Source organism: Rhinolophus hipposideros (assembly GCF_964194185.1).
Source record: "Rhinolophus hipposideros genome assembly, chromosome: 2".
In the NCBI taxonomy this organism is placed as follows: domain Eukaryota; kingdom Metazoa; phylum Chordata; class Mammalia; order Chiroptera; family Rhinolophidae; genus Rhinolophus; species Rhinolophus hipposideros.
Genome location: NC_138048.1, coordinates 61510635 through 61530433, shown reverse-complemented (window position 1 = coordinate 61530433; position 19799 = coordinate 61510635). Strand labels below are relative to the sequence as shown.

Below are 19799 nucleotides of genomic sequence, written 5' to 3'. Positions count from 1 at the left end.
AAACACACTGTTCCCCAATATTTCCCAATTAAATAATACTCAAAATAAAAACCACCAAAAACTTTTCACAGCAAAAAAACAAACAAACAAAAAAAACAACAAAAAAACAAAAAAACGGATGAGCTATTGAAACATACTACAATATGGATGAACCTCAAAAATACTATGTGAAGTGAAAGAAGCCATATGGAAAGACAGCATATTGTTTGATTCTATTTGTATGACATGTCCAGAAAAGGTAAGTTTATAGAGATAGACATAGATTAGTGGTTACCTGGGATTAGGAGTGGAAATAGGGTTGAGTGGACATGGGTCAAAGGGATCATTGTGGAGTGATGGAAATGTTCTGAAACTGGATTTTGGTGATGGTTGAACTATTGAGTTGTACACTTAATGAGTGAATTTTATGGTATGTAAATTATACCTCAATACTGTTAACAAAATCAGTTGACTGTTTAAAAGAAAAATAATGTAATATTTATGATAGGTGGAAGTAATAGCATGACAAAAATAGTAATAGTGTCAGGGAGTGGGGGATGAAAGTGTATCATTGTAAGGGTCTCACATTATACATCTAATAGCATAATATTATTTAAATGTAGATTGAAATAAGGTAAAGTTGCATGTTATAAATACGAGAGCAGTCACAGACAAAGAAGTGTAACTAATAAATCAATAGTAGTGACAAAATATGTTAAAAATATTAAATGCAATGAAACATAAAAAAAGAAGAGGTAGTAAAAGTAGAAAACAATAAGATAATAAACCTAAATCCAACCATATCAATAAATACAGGAAATGGAAATAACTCTAAGCATTTTAATTAAAATGCAGAGATTGTCAGACTGGGTAAAAAAGCAAGATTGTTTACAAAAAACTCACATTAAATATAAAGACTTAGATAAATTAAAAGTAAGAAGACAGTAAGAGATATGCAAACACTAATCATAAGAATGGCTATATTAATATCAGACTAAGTAGATTTCAGTGTAGGAAATATTGTTAGAGATAAAGAGAAATTTCAAATTGATAAAATGGGGTTGATTCATCGAGAAGACATAACAATCTTAAAGTTAAGCACCCAATAACTGACCTTCAAAATATATGAAGCAAAAATGAACAAAACTAAAAGGAGAAAGAGACAAATTCACAATTATAGTTTGAAAATTTCAAAACTCCTCTCTCAGTAATTATTAGGATTAGTAGACAGAAAATCATTAAAAGTATAGAGGACTTAAAAAAACACTATGGACTAACTTGACCTAACTGACATTTATAGAATATTCCACCCAACAAAAGCAAAGTACAAACTTTTTTCAAGTGCACATGTGGTATCCACCAATATAGATGATATGCTAAGCCATAAAACAAACTTCAAGAAATTGTTGAAGGAACATTAGGGTAAATCTGGAGAAAACTCATATATTTGGAGGTTAAATAACATTTTTATAAATAACCCAGGAGTCAAGGAAAAAATCTCAAAGGAAATTAGAATCTATTTTGAACTAAATAAAATTACAATATATCAAAATCTCTGGTCTACAATGAAATCAGTTTTTGAGGGTAATTTATAGCATTAAATAGTTACATTAGAAAGGAAGAAAAAACTCAAATAAATGACTTAAGCTTCTATCTTAATTAAAGAAATAGAAAAAGAAGAGCAAAATAAAGTAGATTGAAGAAAGAAATAATAAAGATGAACACAAATTGCTTCAATAGAAAATGGACAAACAGTAGAGAAAATTAAAGAAACTAAGGACTGATTCTTTAAAAGATAAATAAAATCGATAAACCTCTAGTGAGACTAATCAAGGAAAAATGGGTAACGACACAGTTGCTAATACCAGGAGTAAGAGCAGTAATATCACTATAGAGCCTATAGATATTAAAAAGATAATATCTGAATAACTTTATGCCAGTAAATTCAAAAATTTAGATGAACTATAAAAATTCTTTGGAAGGCACAAATTACCAAAGCTGACTCAAGAAGAAATGGAAAATCTAAGTGGCTGTTCATCAATTCAGTAAATAAATTTCATACAAAGAAACTGCAGGTCCAGTCCTATTTGGGAGACCACCTCAGGGATACTGTGGATACCTGATCATGGCATTGTACATCAGAAGCTAAACATTAATGAATGCCAACTATAATTTTATATATATAATGTGATGGTTCAGTGTGAGGTCGGAGGGATAGTGGATGGGGGGAGGGGGGTTCACAGTATGAGGGATATAAATGATGAACGTCTAAGTATTACCTTGTTTTGTACACCTGAAACTAATAAATAAATTAATTAAAAAAAAAAAAAAACAAAAAAAACAAAAAAAAAACAAAAAAAAAAAACAAAACAAACAAAAAAAGAAACTGCAGGTCCAGATAGCTTCACTAGTGAAGTCTGTCATATTTAAGGAAAAAAATTACACCAATTTTACATAAAAATCTTTTTAAAAATAGAAGAAAAGGGAGCACATAACTTTTTGTGTGAGATTAGCTTATGTCTGGTAATAAAACCAGACAAAGACATTACAGTAAAGAACACTATAGACCAATGTCCTCCTAAGTATAGGAGCAAAAATTCATAATATATTAGCAAATAGAAACCAGCAATGTATAAAAAGAGTAATAATGATCAAACGTTTATCCAAGGCATGCAAGGCTGTTTTAACATTAAAAAATCAATGTACTTCACCATATTAGTTACTGATAAAAGAAAAAAACATAATATCTCAAAAGATAAAGAAAAAACATTTGACAAAATTCAACATCCAATCCTGATAAAATTCTTAGCAAACTAGGAACAGAAGGGAACTTCTCCAACCTAATAATCAAGGGCATCTACCGGAATCCTATAGGTAACATCATACTTAAAGTAGTATTATCCAAAACCCAAACTCCTGATTCTGAGCAAACTTCTTCTGAGAAGATGTAGAAGACAGAGGAACATGTTAAAAGATTTTTTGGGGGATGCAGTTAGCAAAATCCAGATAGGAAACTCTATGGAATAAGTGTTCCAGCTTCTTCAATAAATAAACTTCATGGAAAATAAGGGACTGAGAGAGGGGGCGGCAAAACCTATTGATTAAAAGAAACCTAAGAGACCTACCAGCCAGCTCCAGCATGTTGCTTTGTATATAGATCTTGATTCAGACAAGTGAAATGTAGAAAAAACCACACAAAACAAAGCACACAACAAAAACATCAACATTTGACATTCATGAGACAATTTGAAATCCAAACACTGGTAGGGTGTTTGATATTGAGGAATGATTGTTAATTTTTTAAAGTATGTTAATGAAATTGTGGTTATGTTAAAGAGGACTGATTTTGTATGTGTATATTGAATTTTTATAAGGTAAATACTCAAAATCTGAGATTCATCTCAGAATTATACTGTGGGACTCTGATGAGACAAGATGGGAGATGAGTTAACAATTGATGAAGGTGGTTAATGGATGCATGGAGTTCGTTATTTTATTTTCTCTTCCCTTGTATATATTTTTAATTTTCCATAATAAAAAAATTAAGAAAAATCATCATAGTTACCTGTTATAGACCACTTACGTATTTTGGGGTATTTATAAATATGAATGCATTTAAGCCTCATAGAAACTGTGCATGGTTCTCAAAGATGTGAAAACAGTGCCAGAAGTCTGAAACTTATTTAAGGTCCTACCTAGTAAATGACAGAGCCAACGTTTGCAACCCAGATTTATCAGACAGTAGGTTTTGTTTTCTATTTTGCTGGGCTATGCTGACTCCCGTATACTATGCTGCTTTGTCTTCCTGTTTCTTTTTGTGTTTTTTGTTGATATTTGTTTCAAAAAACTTAGAGGTACCCGTTTCAGTCAGCCCTGTTCTTTGCCAGAAGCAGTGCCTACCTTTCATCCAATAATGGGAAGGTTGCAACTGTTTTCCTTTAGATTTGGAAGTTGGCATGTTCCTCCATTTCCTGCCTTCTGAAAAATAAAAAGACCCTGTGTAAGCAGAGAATTACTTTTTGCACTTTGTCTTTTCTGCCGCTTCCACTTGACAGACTGGCACTTGATTGACATTCTTTTCCCCACTCACTATGGGACGGAACCATGTTGACCTAAAATGTTGTCTCTGTACTTGACATTCTTCAAAACTTGATGAGACTTCTAATTCATGTAATCTTTACTTTATTCATTTATTTATTTATTTTTACAGGCTTTGGTTGGAGAGAAGGCTTGTTATCAATCCATCAGTAGCTACGGTGGTCAGATCTTTTATTTGGGGACCAAAGTAAGCTCTTCCACTCTGTGACTTGGCATTTGTTTGTGTCAGGATAATTGGGGCTACAGGAGGTTGCTGGTAAAGAGGGTAATACATTACAAAGTGAATATTGATCATAAAACTTTTAGGGGTTAGATAGTCATGATTTTCAGCTAATTTATTTTCTCACTTTTAGACATACTTTTACTTTCATTTAGATTCTAATAGGATGCTTATTTTTTTGATTCAGGGATATACTTTCATAATCTGCCTTCACATTTATGGTTTCATGCCTAGGAAGATTATGGTTTCATGCCTAGGAAGATACCTTATCATGTACATTTGTCATGTAATTAAGATGTCTTTAGCTTAGATCAGCTTAGGATATATTAAAATGCATTTGATTTAGAATAGAATCACTGAAATAGGAACTTTTTGTATAGCAATTTGTTTCTGTGCTTTTTCTTTTAACTTAACATGCAGAAATATTTCTTCCTTAAGAAAGTTCAAATATTCCCAAGCCTGTACAGGGAGATTGGACGTTCCTTGTTCATCGATTTAACTCCTTCTTAGACTGTGGACTTATTAATGTTTAAATATTTGTTTGATTTACTCTTTAATGTGGGCCCTTGAAGACCCTTTAGTAAATCCTTCTAACTATATTGTGAAAAGTTTTTACTTAAAGAGATATAAAGTGGTATGTAGGACTGGGGCATATGTGTCTCCCAAACAAGTTTGTTAAAGGTGGTTCTTTTAATTTCCTTCTCTTTGTTTTCCAGTCTGTTCACGTGATGATGCTGAGGAACTGGAGAGAGGTGAGTGAAGAGTAATTTCATATGTCAGAGCTTTTGAGTTGATAACATCTTAATAGTTCTGTTTTGACTTTGCAGAAAAAGATTATTTGAATTTGTGTTTTTTGATTTCAGAAGTGTGCATCAAAACCATTGTAACTGTTATGCACTTGATTGGTACAACTTGACTATAAATTAGTATTAGATTTGGCAACATATTATATATCAGGAAATTCAAAATAACAGTGGCTTCAACAAGATTTCTCTCATGTAAAAGCAATCTGTAGGTAGGCAGTCTGTGGCTAGTGTGGCAGCCCCAAGGTCTTTAGCATACTCTCCCGCTCCACCAGCCTTGTGCGTGGATTCTAGTGTCAAGGTCATTTTATATTTCAGTATGGGTGCTGGAGCTCCAACTCCTAAGTCCACATTCCAGGAAGGAAGGAAGAGAAGAGAAGGGCTGGCTCCTGCTTTTTAAGGTGACATCCCGGAAATACCAAACAACACTTCTACTTACTTACCATTAGCTAGACTTAGTCACATGGCCCTAAGTGGCTACAAGGGAGTCTTCTAAATGTCCTTTAGCTGGTATATTGCTGTCTCAGATAAACTTGGGATTTGTTACTAAGGAGGAGTGAGTGGAAGGGTGTTGTGATGAACAACTAGCTATTTCTGTTACAGTGACATTCTAGTTGTTTCCTCTTCATATCTAGGCCTTATGACTTCCAGTATAGTACACTAACCTATACAGATACTGTACTGTCTAGTGCTTTAAGAAATTATTTTTCTTGGAAATCAGATATTCACATGGTTATTAGAATAATTGTAGCTTCTAAGGAACAATGTCTGGAAAGATATTTGGTAGAATAGGAATTCTGACTTATGATTGGTTAGACAAAGGGGTCTAGCTTCTCTCATTTATTCGTTTTAGAGAGTGGATCATCTTCTGAAACAAGATTGTCTTACAGAAGCCTTGGCTCTTGCATGGTCTTTCCATGAGGGAAAAGCAAAAGCAGTAGTAGGTAAGTTAACAGAATTCTGGTGTAGTAGACTATGTTTTTCTAGAGCAGAGAATGAATCTTACTAATCACTCCTAGAATGCTTTTTAACTTAGTGTTCATCTAGTTTATAAACAAGATGTTATCAAACCTTACAGGTTTCAGTGACAAAGATTAGCGATAAATACAGGATAAAGAATTTTAAATGTCACTTTTTAAATTCTTTCATTGCATAAGAATAAAAGGGAAGGGCTTTGATCTGCTATCTGGTCAATAGATGTCAGATGTTTCTATTATGGCATGTCATCCAACATTTTGATACCTAAGGATTGTTATAATTATATATCTATTGTTAGCATAGGTTATAAATAGAAGACTAGAACAATTTCACTCCTGAAGATGTGGATTAACTTTGTTTTATGTTGGATTTTGCTTCTCTGCAGGATTATCAGGGGATGCCAGTAAGCGAAAGGCTGTGGTTGCAGATCGAGTGCGTATTTTAATCGGGTCCTTCTAGAGTACAGTACAGATTTGCTTTGGATATTTGCTAATAATCTTTGGGCATGATTAGGTAAATGGCTACAGTCAAGGAGGCAGTGTATAAAAAAACAAGTCAGATTATAATTCCCTGGGGTCATCTTGAATTTTTAAATTTTTAAATTTCTTCTTATCACCTTTTCTTTTTTTCTTGCTCACTCTCTTATGAAGATGATAAAGTACTAAAATAGCCAAAAGACTATTTTATTGTTTATAGCAGAAACGAGGAAGCCCGTGATCTGGATTATTTCTGAACCTCATTATGGCCCATAGAAAGTTGACATTTGTTATTTTTTTTTTTTATAAACTGGTAATCATGAGAAATGATATGTAAGCAGATGTGTTGCCTGAGGTAGCAGAGAGGGCTGATTTTTTAAAATTAGTATTAACATGATTAATATGATTAATGCTATTTAATAGTGGCTTTGTTTTCCTAGTCTATTGGGTAAGTGTGTTAGTAAAAATTATAGTCTAAATTAGTATAAACATTTAGAAAATGAATAGAAATTGGTCACCCCTTAGACTCATGAATGATTTTCTCAGTATCTGCTAAAATATTTAGGGTTCTGTGATCCATCTGTTCTTTAGGGACTTTAGGAAAATACCTACAACAGAGGATTCCTGAAGAGCTTAACTTCAATGTTTCATTTCCTGAACAACATAGATGCTACTAAGCCCTAGAACCTGCAGATATTTTTAGTAAAGATTAGCAAATTAATATTAGCCCTGATGCTGAAAGAAATTAGGCTTTAAAAAATGGGAAATAAAGCCACTAAAATTTTTAATTATATTTTTAATAACAAAGTCTGATTTTGTGTTATTTTGGAGGATTATATATATATGAAGTATTGAAAAAACTTTAGAGATGTAGTTCACTTTCTATACAAGGCTATTTTCCTTTCAGATGGTAGAAATCCTATTCCATTATGCAGATCGAGCTCTGAAAAAGTGCCCAGACCAGGGAAAAATCCAAGTGATGGAGCAGCATTTTCAGGTAGGCCCTTTCATGTGCTTCTAAGAGCCATTGCTATGAATAGGTCTAACACTACTCTTTCATTTTACTTGAGAATGAAACTTTCATGATTTGGTTAAATAATTTTCAGTATTCAAAGTTTTATTTCAGGGCTGGTGGAGCATTCTAAAGGATTAAACTTTGAAGTAGCAGGTCACGTGGAAACAGATGAATAAAATGTGAAGTGCTAGGGCGGAGCTACTCAGTGCTGTGTGGAAGGAAAGGCTATGGGTACATACCTGCGAATTGACACCTTGCAGTGGCTGAAACCTTGCTATGACTAACATTTATATTAACGAGGCTGGTTGGAGGAGAGGTGAGCTACCAGGATTTAAATTTAGTTCTGCTAGGAGCTCTTGTGACTCATGAACAGATCAGTTACAAAAAAGCAATCTCTAAAATATGCTAGTGAAATATCTTTAGTTTCTCTTGGAATTCAATGAAAACTGAAGTCAAGGAATGATTTAAAGCCTGTACAGTTTTTATTCCAGTTTTACTGTTTGTAGTGATCTCCAATTATTTTTGTTGCAAATCTCTGTTTCTCCTTCCCCATTCCTAGAGCTCCTTTCCCTCCCCCTACCACCTCTTTCAGCAAATATTTGAGGATATAATACAGGAGTCAGCAAACATTTTCTAAGAAGGGCCAGATGGGAAAATTTAGGGCACGTATGATCTCTGTCACATATTCTTATTTAAAAAAACAACAGCAAACCCTTAAAAAAATGTAAAAACTACTTTTAGCTGTGAGCAATTCAGAAACAGGCTGTGGGCAGGATTCGCCCGTGGGCCAGTGGGCGACTAGTGGTATGATATATAGTAGGTACTGGGCAATAGTGAGTAAAATATACATGGTCCTGTTACCTTAAAGTTTGCAGTCTAGTCAAGATAATTTTTCTTAATGTATGTTGGCAGAAATATTTAGCATAATCTAGGGGTTTTGATATTCAAGAGCAGGCCCAGGTTCGTATCTTTTCCTATCTCCATTTGATGCTCTTACCTTCGGAAGATAAGGATAGATACAGCAATTAACATTTGGCGGATATCAGAGACGGATTTGGTTTCCTGAATTGTACTCTTTAATGCCACAGTAGTGGGTTTCTGGCAGAGTAAATTTTATTTACTGTTTGGAGGTTTATTAAATTTATCAGTAAAGAAGATAAATCAGTCCAGATAAAATTATAAAAATAGATAATATAGGAGGAAAACGTAGGTAGAAAGAAAGCATTTGAGAACAAAACTCTTTGAGAACAGTACACCTTGTATATAAACCCTTTTGTATGCAATGCAGTATAGATAGTAAAGAAAACAATATTTTAACAGGAGAATATCTGTTATTAAGAGGTTGTAGGGGTGATATTCATGAAAGAACTCTGGCCATTTGAAGGTATACTTGGTTGAAAAGAAACATTTAATAGGGAATGCTAGAAGGGGTGTGTGTGTGTGTGTGTGTGTGTAAGATAGAAGCCACCATGTGGAGAATATGGTAGAGAGCTGTAAAAGAAGAAAAGAATAAAAATGATGTTTTGATGGAAAATTATGAAAGAATCTCAGCATGACAGAGAATGTAAGTGATGGTTTCTAATACAAAGTATAAAATTTACAGTGAAACCATAGTATTATGTATTCTTTAACCACCTAGATCCCTGTGAGAAGTTTCACTCTGCTAAAAGAGTATCTGATAAGATTTTTAATTTATTAATAATTTAGTCTCATAGAAGGTAAAGGAAACAATAGTGGGAACCATTACTCTGGATTTACTTTTTATCATTGATTGGGGAAGTAGAAGGGATGGACTCTTGAGAGAAAAAGATTGTAATAATGATGAAAAATATATTCAACATAAATTCTATATTTTATAAAGCAAATATTTCAGGAAAAAAATATGGGCACAACGTCCATGTTATGGGCTCCTAAAAACGTATAGGAAATGCTTAAGTTTTGACATAACCACAAACAATCCAAAGAGAAAGGAAATAGGGAGGAATGTTGGGAGAAGTATCGGTCTTTAAAACACAGACCAGCTACACAAGGTGGAGAGAGGCAGATAACCAAAGATATATGCCAAAAACATCACGGACCTATAAGCCTGTCAGAAAGGAGACTAGTACGATCCAGATTTGCCTACCAAAATACTAAGGGGTAGACAAGAGATTTTGATACAGATACACTGAGTATATACTACTTGCCAAGTTCTATATAAAGGGTGTGACATTCGTTTTTATTCTCACAACCCAATGAGGTAGATACTGTTTCAATCCCCATTTTAGAGATGAGGAAATTTAGACTGAGAGAAGAATAGTTAAGTGACTTCCCAAGGTAATGTTGCTGGTAAGGACTCAAATCCAGGTCTTTCTGACTTCAAACCCCAGCTCTTAACTAACCATTGAACTATGCTATTGTTTTCAGACAAGTACAAGGAAAAGATGGGTGAGTAGGGGTATTGTTAATAGGGGCTCAAAAATGATAACTAGAACAAACATCTAAACTGTTTAATGTTTATTGTGTGGCAGGCACTGTTACAAACTCTTTACACATACTAACTCATTTGATTCTTCTGACTCTGTAAGGTAGACACTGATATTCCCCTTTATAAATGAGACTGAGGCACAGAAAGGTTCCATAACCCGTTTCAGGTGACGTAGCTAGTAAATGATAGAGCAGGGGTTAGAATCCAGGCAGCTGGGCTTCAGGGCCCACATCTGGACTGCTGCACTCTGTTATAGAACAACAGTTGTTATTTTGCTTCCATTTTCATGAGCACAGTTGCCATGTATTTAACATGAAAAAGTCTGGATAAACATATTTAAGAAAATAGCTGAAGCTCAGCATATGTGACATTATGATTGTTCAGAAGTCAAGATTTTGAATTATAACCCAGGATACTGTTTGAACAATCTGAATCATTGTTAATAATTTGTAAGTAACTTTGGATCAGTTTTCAGATTGAGGCACCCTCAATTAGCCTGGGTGCCCAAGCTGAGGAGACGCGATTGATTTCACGCAGGAGGACTGTTTTCTTTAGGAAAAGGTGATTTTCAGCCTATTAGGTTGAGGGAAATACATACCCAATTGGATGCAAATCTACAGTTTTAAGTGTTTAACCTTAGATATGTAATTATAAAATAATTATAGTTTGACTCTAAAAGTGTAATATTTTAAAAAGAAGAGTGGAGTTCAGGAACTATCCGCTGATAACCCCAATGCAGTTTGTGAACATTTTTTATGAGTTCACATAAAAATGCCCATGTTAAACTCATAAATTGCCCTTTTGAAAGGAATATGCGAACGGTATATTCATGGAATGCCTATTATATAACATCTTGATTTCATTAAAGCATTTGTCTAAATTTTCCATTATCCTCATGGCTGAAATAGATTAGTAAATAGATTTGCCGCTAGATAAACATCCCTACCCAAAGAGTATTCTTTGGTGGCTTAGTATTAATTACATGTTAGGGCTCTTTTATATCCAAGTTTTTATCTTTGATTTGGATGAAGATTTATTGAGTGGCTTGTCGAATTTAGATGGCACCTAGAATCAGGGTCCAAAATGGTTGTGACAAAAAGTGCAATCATAATAGTTATGAGATGAAATGTAACAAGGGTAAAAATCAAGACTTCATTAGATTCAGATATTAATAATTAAATTGCGTGAGTACTGAATTGGGACAATCTGGCTGGATAGGATTTTAGTTGACCACAAGCTTAGTATGATCCAATAGAGTGTTAAAGCCTAGATAAAGAAAAGTAAGGAAACCCCTGGGTGAACTGTTGGAAATAAAACCTCTAAGGTATTTTATAGATTGTTGACAGACTAAGCTGTATCCCACAACTTGGATGGTGGGAGGTTTTAAAAACAACAGTTAGAAACAAATACTGGGGTTGTTTCATCTGAGGAGAAAATAAGTGGAGACATGCTTGTCTTCATATAATGAAGGGCTGTCATCATATAGGGATTTACTGTAATGCTGCAGAAGGCAGGCTAGTATAAGCGGGTAGAAATTACGAGAAGGTATATTTCAGTTTAAAATGACTTAGTGCTGATGTAACAGCTTTTGGTTTTATACATCTCCTACTCTTGAATGTATTGAGATGAAGAGAGGCTAACAGACCAAAAATGTTTTCAAAAGACTTTCTTTGCTGGGTGGGAAGATCTGAGATTCTGCATCACTATCAAGAAACTGTCTTTAGAACCAGATAACCTCTGATCCAGGGAAGACCGGTTTCTTAGTCAAAATACTGAGAATTTGTGTTTTACCAGCAGGTGGCACTCATGCCTGCTGCCTCAATTTTAATCATTACCTTTGAGGAGGGGCCCCTCATCTCACCTTTTCCTTAAGAGTCAGAATATATAATGCAATTCAGTATTTTTACTTCCCTCTAAAGATAATTCAATATTTTGTCCTGTCTTAACTGTAGAAAATAGCTTTTGGATCTTTTGATGTGTTTGAAGTCTGTGGCTTTTATTTGTCTAAGCAAAGATTTGAACCTATAATTATAATTTACTTGTATAATAACTAGTAGAATTAAAAGGAGATAAAGTGTTCTTTGTTTCGTACCTCTTGAACATCACTTTTTCTTCTGGCCAAGGCTTTCCCATTCCAAAACAAAGTCAAACAGCAAACACATCCTTTCTTTCCCCGACATACGCAATAGCCTTACGTTTCCTGTTTGCAGATTCTTTACAGAGTCAAACATATTATAAGAGTTGTCTGCATTTCCTCACCTCCATGTCTCTGAATTCTGTGGACCCTTTTATTCCTCATCTTACTGATTCTCTACAGCATTCAACACAGTTAATGACTTCCTGAAACATTTGGCTTCTCTGGTATCATACATTCCAGGTTTTTTTTCTCTCTCTCACTGCTTATTGACTTTCTTTGTTCATTCTTCCTGCTCTTCTACATAACCAATAGATGTTAGAATTCTTCACAATACTCTTATCTTTTATTTCTGTATTAGTGTTTCTCAGGATGTTGTCTGTGGACCATTTGCTTCAAAATCACCTGAAAAGTACTTTCATGTATTTTGGGTTATTTTATCTTTCACACACTCATGTTTGTTTCTTGATGGATAAATAAACAGTAGTACTTATTAATATGAGTCGAGCTACAAGGATTTGAAAAATAATATAATTTTAAAAGATTTTAAAAATGAAGCCTTACCGTAATTGTTACCAAGCTCTCCTTCCAGCTTCATTTCCATTTCCATGAGGAGCAGATCATTCAACGCTGTTGTGGCAGCTGTTGGCAGCTGTTTTTGTATTAAGAGTTCATGCCGAAGAGTGAATAGAGACCAAAAGCTAAACCCAGAGTGAGGCTTTCCGTGTCTAACTCGTGCTTCCCTGAGATGATTTCGGGAAGGGAAAACTGTTGGTGCCCAGCACACCTTCTTATCCCTGAGGCTTGCTTCAAATGCTGCTTCTGGGGAGTCAGGTCTTTCCTAATTTATTTTCTTATCATCATACCTGAAAAAAAATAAAGGAAAAAATATACATATACACACATATATATACAGCGAGATATCTGTATGGCTGCTAATGGTGTTTGAATACTAATAACTGCTGCCTAGCTTTCTGTTTGTCTGTCTGTCAATCTGTATATCTTTCTATCTTTAGGAATGTTTATCTGTTTTGCTATATATATTCTAGACTTTGCTAAAATTTTGAATCATTTTTAAACAATTCAGTTTTCAATGCCTGATTGACTTTTAGAATATAAATTATGAGAGTTAATGTCATTACTCCAGAAAGCATCTGCTATCTCATTTCTTTTCATATCATCCCTATAAAATAGGGAAAGCCAGAGATTATACCTTCAGTTGGCAGATGGTAAAATAGTCATGATGCAATAAAATGATTTATTCAGTCACTCAAACAATTGAGAGGCCTAAATTTAGGTTTTCTGTCAGCTCAGTGTTCTATTCACATATCCACATTGCTTTCTTGAATGTCTTAAATATACATTAATATTTAACAAGAAAAACAATCTTTGGCCAATTATGGGGCTGTGCACTGAAGAATAGATGAGAAAAATACTTACTTTTTTTTTTTTTTTTTTTTTTTAAATTCTGAAGACCAAAACTTCAGCCATTTCTCGGGCATCCTGCAAGCTTTTGAGACTGAGAAGAGTATTCTTAAAGCAGGTGTAGCTCATTATGTTGGTGTTGAAAGACCCGAGGCAAAGAGCAGCAGGCAGCACACAGCATGGGCTGAACTTAAGGGCAGAAGGGCTGGAAATTTGCACACAGGCCCTTGATCTCTCAACATCCCATAGAGAGCATGTGTAGACCAGGTCTAGCTGGATGGATTGAGGGTTTTGCTTTTCCATTTTCCTTTCTTTTAGGGCTCTCTTGTGAGCAGCCTTCCAAATGGATTATCTGAGTTTGGGCACCAGCTGCTCAGAGTGGTGTTAGTCCTGGGAATTAGTCCTGGGAATGTCAACTGCCGAGCGCTCACTGCAGATCCTGTGGGAAATTCAGTTCAGGTTTACCCCTTGCACTGGGGAGATGGAGAACTGCTGATCCCACAAGCTCCTTTTCAGGCATTTAGGAAATTGCCCCCAGCGTTATCCACTGGTCAGTCTAGCTTGTCTCTTCATAATCAAATTCTAGAAGAGAAGGCTTAAAATATGGAAGTAGATTTGGCTTCAACTAATGTCATATTTTAAATGTTCTAAAGAGATAAAGGCTTGGTTTCTTTAAGGAGCCAAATTGAAAGTGTTAATTTGTATGGTTTAGCCCTATTTAGTGAGTTACAAACAATTAGGGGCAGACTTGAGGACTATGTGTATCCTTTTTTTTAAATTAAATTTTTAAATTTTGGGGTAAGATTCACATTCAGCTGTAAGAAATAATACAGAGAAATCCTATTGTATCCTCAACTCGATTTTCCCTAAGGGCAGTGTCTTGCAGAACTGTGGTATAACTACATAAGCAGAATATTGACCTTCACAACCAGGATAGTGAAGATATAGGACATCTCCGTCGCTGTACATACCCGTTAGTTTGCTCTTTTATGGCCATACTCACTTCTCTCCCGCCCCCACCCCATTCTTAGGCTCTGGCAAGCACGAATTGTTCTCCATTTCTATAATTTTATCATTTCAAAAATGCTATATAAATGGAATTATATAGTATGTAACCTTTTGGAATTGACTTTTTAAATTCAGTGTAATTCTCTGGTGATTCATCTAGGTTGTGGTACCTATCAATAGTTTGTTGTTTTCTATTGCTGAATTGTATTCCACTGTGTGGATGTACCACAGTTTGATTACCACTCACCCATTAAAGGGCATCTGGGCTGTTTCCATTTTGGGGCTATTACAAATAAAGCTGCTATAAACCTTTGTGTACAGGTTTCTGTGTGAACATTAGTCTTCATTTCTGTGGGAGAAACGCCCAGGAGTGCAGTTGTTTGGTGTCCACATGTTCATTAATAGCATGCAAAAGTATAATTGATTTTTATATGTTTATCTTATATCCTGCAGTCTTACTGAACTCACTTCTTAGGTCTAGCAGGTTTTATTATAGATTCCTTGGGATTTTCTATGCATACAATCATGTCATCTGCAAACAGGAACAGTTTTGTTTTTTTCTTCCCACTCTGTGTGCTCCTTTCTCCCCCTTTTCTTACTTTATTCTGCTGGCTAGAACTTCCAGCCTTTTTTAAGAGTAGTAAGAGCAGTTTTGCTGATATAGTCAATGGCTCAAAAGCCACTCTCAGAGAACCAAAGAATACAACTATCACAGACGTATAATATATAAAGTGCTCAAATATGCTGTCACCTGTATAGACTTTAATAAGGGCACTACCAATTCCAGTTATTTATATCCTGCAGTGTTAAAACTTTCTTCAGCACAACCTCTGAGAGTGCTGTTTACTGAAGGCTCTACCATAGTAGGATAGAGATATGTACAAGTTATTGAAAACTTAAACCTAATTCACAGTCACTAAAATGTAATATACCTTAACTTTTCTATTCTTCAAGATCAAAACAAACTTTGCCTCATCTTTCTCTCTCCACCTGCAAGAAAATGGAGTACTCTAAAAGATGTCAGATGAAGTAATCAATGCTTTTATAAATACATCAATCCTTCGCAAAGAGCTTAAGATGCCTCTTCTACTTCAACATTCTAACTTCCTTTTATTTTTAAATTAATTCATTAATTAATTTTTAAGGAGGACTCAGCTCACAGTGGCCCATGCGGGGATTGAACCTGTAACCTTGGTGCTACCAGTACCACACTCTAACCAACTGAGCTAACTGGCCACCCCCTAACTTCCTTTTAAAAATGAGCCTTCCTGTACCTCCTGTCCTTTGTCTTACACACACACACACACACACACACACACACACACACACACACACACACGAGTGGTAAGAGCAGACCCACTTACCTTGTTCCCACTCAGAATGAAAGCATTCAATCTTTCACCTTGAAGATAATGTTAGCTGTAGGTTTGTTGCAGGTACTCTGTCAAGTTGAGGAAATTCCTCTGTATTTCTATTTTTCTAAGTGGTTTTTTTATGAATGTGTGTTGAATTTTGTCAAATGCTCTCTCTGTATTGATTGATATGATCATATGGTTTTTCTTCTTTAGCCTGTTCATATGGTGTATTACATTGATGGAGTTTTGATTATTGAACCAGCCTTGCATTCCTGGAATAATCCTCACTTGGTCAAGATACATAATTTTGTTTTTATATTGATGAATTATATATACTAATGTTTTGTTAAGGATTTTTGCATCTTTATTCGTGAGAGATTTGGTCTGTAGTTTTCTGTTTTTGTAATGTCTTCAGATTTTGGTATGAGAGCAATACTAACTTCATAAAATGATTAGGGAAGTGTTTCCTTTTATTCTATTTTCTTGGAAGAGATTGTATAGAATTGATATTAATTCTTTAAATGTTTGGTAGAATGAAACCATCCGATCATGAAGATTTTGGAGGTATTTATTTAACTCTTTTTATTTGTTTTTGCTTATTTTTTTCAGAGATATCACATTCACATGGGTCAAAAAATGACAAATATAACATAATTGGTGAAAAGTCATATACCCTACCCTGGCATCTTTCCAGTTTCCATTCTATACCACCCCTTCCTCATACCCTACCATGCAACTGCTTTTGTTATGTTCTTGTGAATTATTCCAGACTTTTTAAAGGCACATACAAACAAATATAATTCCTGTTCTTCTGGAGGAGGGAAATTTTTAAATTACGAATTCAATTTCCTTAATAATTATAGAGGTATACAAATGTTCTTTCATATTGAGTGATTTGTTATAGTTTGTGATTTTTGAAATATTGGTCCATTTCATCTAATTGTCAAATTTATGTGTGTAGAGTTGTTCATAGTACTATCTTTTTTTTTTTTACTTATTGCACCCAGGAAAATCATTCCATGACAATTCCCTATAATAATTCAAGGGATATATTTGTAATGTTTGGAAGGAAGAAAATTTAGAGGTGGAGAAGTAGAGTAAACATGTAGGTTGAAGAGAAGTGAAATGGCAGAGAGTGCTGTAGATGAGATTACAGGTGACCTGCATTTTAACAAGCTGTGTGACCCTGGGAAAATCATGTAAACTTGCTGAGTCTGTTTCCTCATCTCTAAATGGGAAAAAAGGTCCCTTCTTGCCCAACCTAATCATTATGTGTTTCCTATGTGAAAGTACTTTGTAAACACTGAAATGTAAGGCTTTAAAGGATTAAAAGCCTTAAAAATATAGGCAGGGGGATATTCATTAATACTTACTACATTTTCCTTTGCAAATACTTTGTGGTGGCTTTGATGAACAAGGAAATGAGAACTTTTTACACAGAAGGGAAACACAGTAAGAAACTACATGTAGGGCCAGGGAATACATTCTTATCATACAGTACATGAGTCTTTCTGAGTCATTCTTGATTACATTAACAGAATGGGAATTCCTCCCAGTCTGGACCCTTAGTATATTTCAGAGCACTGTCCTACCATGCGATCCTCTATTTGATTCTCACAGCCCAAGTTACTCTTAAGTAGAGGTAATTTAGGGGCCTCCCTTGGGCCCTCAGTAGTAAAGAGCCTCCCTCCTCTATCCACCCCTACAATGTGCGACTTAGAATGTGATTACTTAAAGGCAGACTAAGTAATTATGGCATTAGGCTCAACAAATAAACAGGCAGAAAAAATAAAAAGAGAAATACCTTTCCTAAATTTGATATTTTAGAAAAATCAAAGTAGTCATAAGAAAAATCAGTGTTGTGTCAGACTTGTGACTAATTTGACAGTTTAGTTATTGATTCTTCCAAATTATATATAATGTATAATCTGTGTTTAGGACCGCTAATGTTCCTTTTTTTTAAAAAAATAAGTATTTACTAAAATAGGTAGGGGGTGATTATGCTGTGAAAACAATTAAAAGATAATTTCAGTAAATGATTTTGAAAAATAGTCATTAATTCTTCCAGAACATAATTATCCTGGTAGCCTACCTATGCACTCCTAGTTACATTTGTTAGAACATCATAATTTATCTCAGTAATCACACATTAGTGTCAAATCCAGTCTTAGGAATGGGCCTCATAAAGCGAGGTACTTTCTCTTGGAGCATTTTAATTGGAAATATGATGAACTACTTCTCCTTATCCCTTGGTATATATAATAGAACTACACAGTATGTTAGGTTGTCCAATTTTTAATTTTAATTTTAATGTATTTAAAATTTTTACCTTTTGATCCACCTCACCCATTTCTCCCACTCCCTTCCTCTGGCAACCACCGATCTGTTCTCTGTATCTATAACCTGTTGCTGCTGCTGCTGCTTTCTTTTTTGTTTTTTTTAGATTCTATGTACAGTATTTGTCTTTTTCTGTCTGACTTATTTCATTTAGCATAAGTACCCTGGATGTCCATCTTTGTTGTCACAAATGGCAAGATTTCATTCTTTTTTTATTGCTGAATAATATTCCATTGTGTACATATACCACAATTTCTTTATCCATTCATCCATCAATGGACACTTAGGTTGTTTCCATATTTTGGCTATTGAAAATAATGCTGCAGTGAACATGGGAGTGCATATGTATCTTTTTGAATTAGTATTTCTGTTTTTTCAGATACCCAAAAGTGGAATTGCTAGATCATATGGTGGTTCTATTTTTAATTTTTTGAGGAACCTCCATGTTGTTTTGTCGTGTCCTGCGTGATGAGAGTTGTGGAGAGTGAGGAGGATGGCGCAGGGTTAAGAAAAGAGAGTAGCCATGAATAGAGTTTAAGTGCAGAGGCCAAGGGACCAGCAGCCTCAAGGTCTGGGCTGTGGTGCCTAATCGGCCTGCGCAATAGCTTTTATTAGTTCGGTGGGGAAGTGAAGGAGATAAAGCTTGTCAATCTCAAGATCTGTGAATCATATACATCATAATAGGAAACCGATTTAAGTCATTCACCCTTGCCTGCAGACAGGTGGACTGTAAGTCTCAACTTTCCCAAGAGACAAAAACCTATATGCATATGAATAGATGGAGAGCACCTCATTGAATCACTTCCCTTGCAGATTCTGGGAAGGAATGCAGCCACAGAAGCTGAGGCTTTCCTTAGCCTGAGGAAGGTGGGGGGCTGTGCCCACCTCTGTGAACTCCGTGGGTTCTCCTGTTGGTCCCCATGCGACTGCGTCTGGCTTGAGTTGTTCCTTTCATGAGGAATCTTACTCGTCATTGACTGTCCAGTCATCTTTCTGGGACCAAACAGGGAGGCATAAGGTGCAAACACAAAGGTTTAGCAAAGTCCCTGAAAGGATCCGTCTTACAGACTCTCCTTTCTTTGGAGAAGGAGACAAAGGAAGAAGGTAGAAGGAAACAAAACGGTTATGCTGTTGCTTGGCTAGGTTAAGCTGCTGCGTGGTGACGCTGTTTACCATAGTGGCTGCACCAGTTTACATTCACACCAACAACAGTGGTCTAGTGTTCTCTTTTTCTCCACATCCTCACCAACACTTGTTTCTTGTCTTTTTGATAATAGCCATTCTAACAGGTGTGAGGTGACATCTCATTGTGGTTTTGATTTGCATTTGTGATAGTTTGTGTTTTTTGAGGACTTGTCTATTTCATCTAGGCTGTCAAATTCATGCATGTAGAGTTGTTCATAGTATTCCCTTGTATCCTTTTGATATCTACAGAGTCTTTAGTGGTATCCCCTCCTTTATTCTTAATATTGGTAATTGTGTCTACTCTTCATTCTTAGTTTTG

General features: G+C 35.1%; 1 protein-coding gene across 2 annotated transcripts in view; it reads left to right on the top strand.

Moving 5' to 3' along the window:
• Positions 1-19799, top strand: part of VPS8 (VPS8 subunit of CORVET complex) — a 236051-nt gene that overhangs the window by 58049 nt on the left and 158203 nt on the right. For both annotated transcript variants that reach the window (XM_081062741.1, XM_081062742.1), the window contains 5 exons: positions 4190-4264; positions 5014-5049; positions 5954-6044; positions 6464-6510; positions 7462-7551. In XM_081062741.1, coding sequence (XP_080918867.1) covers positions 4190-4264; positions 5014-5049; positions 5954-6044; positions 6464-6510; positions 7462-7551 — 339 coding nt within the window. The remainder of the gene's footprint in view (positions 1-4189; positions 4265-5013; positions 5050-5953; positions 6045-6463; positions 6511-7461; positions 7552-19799) is intronic.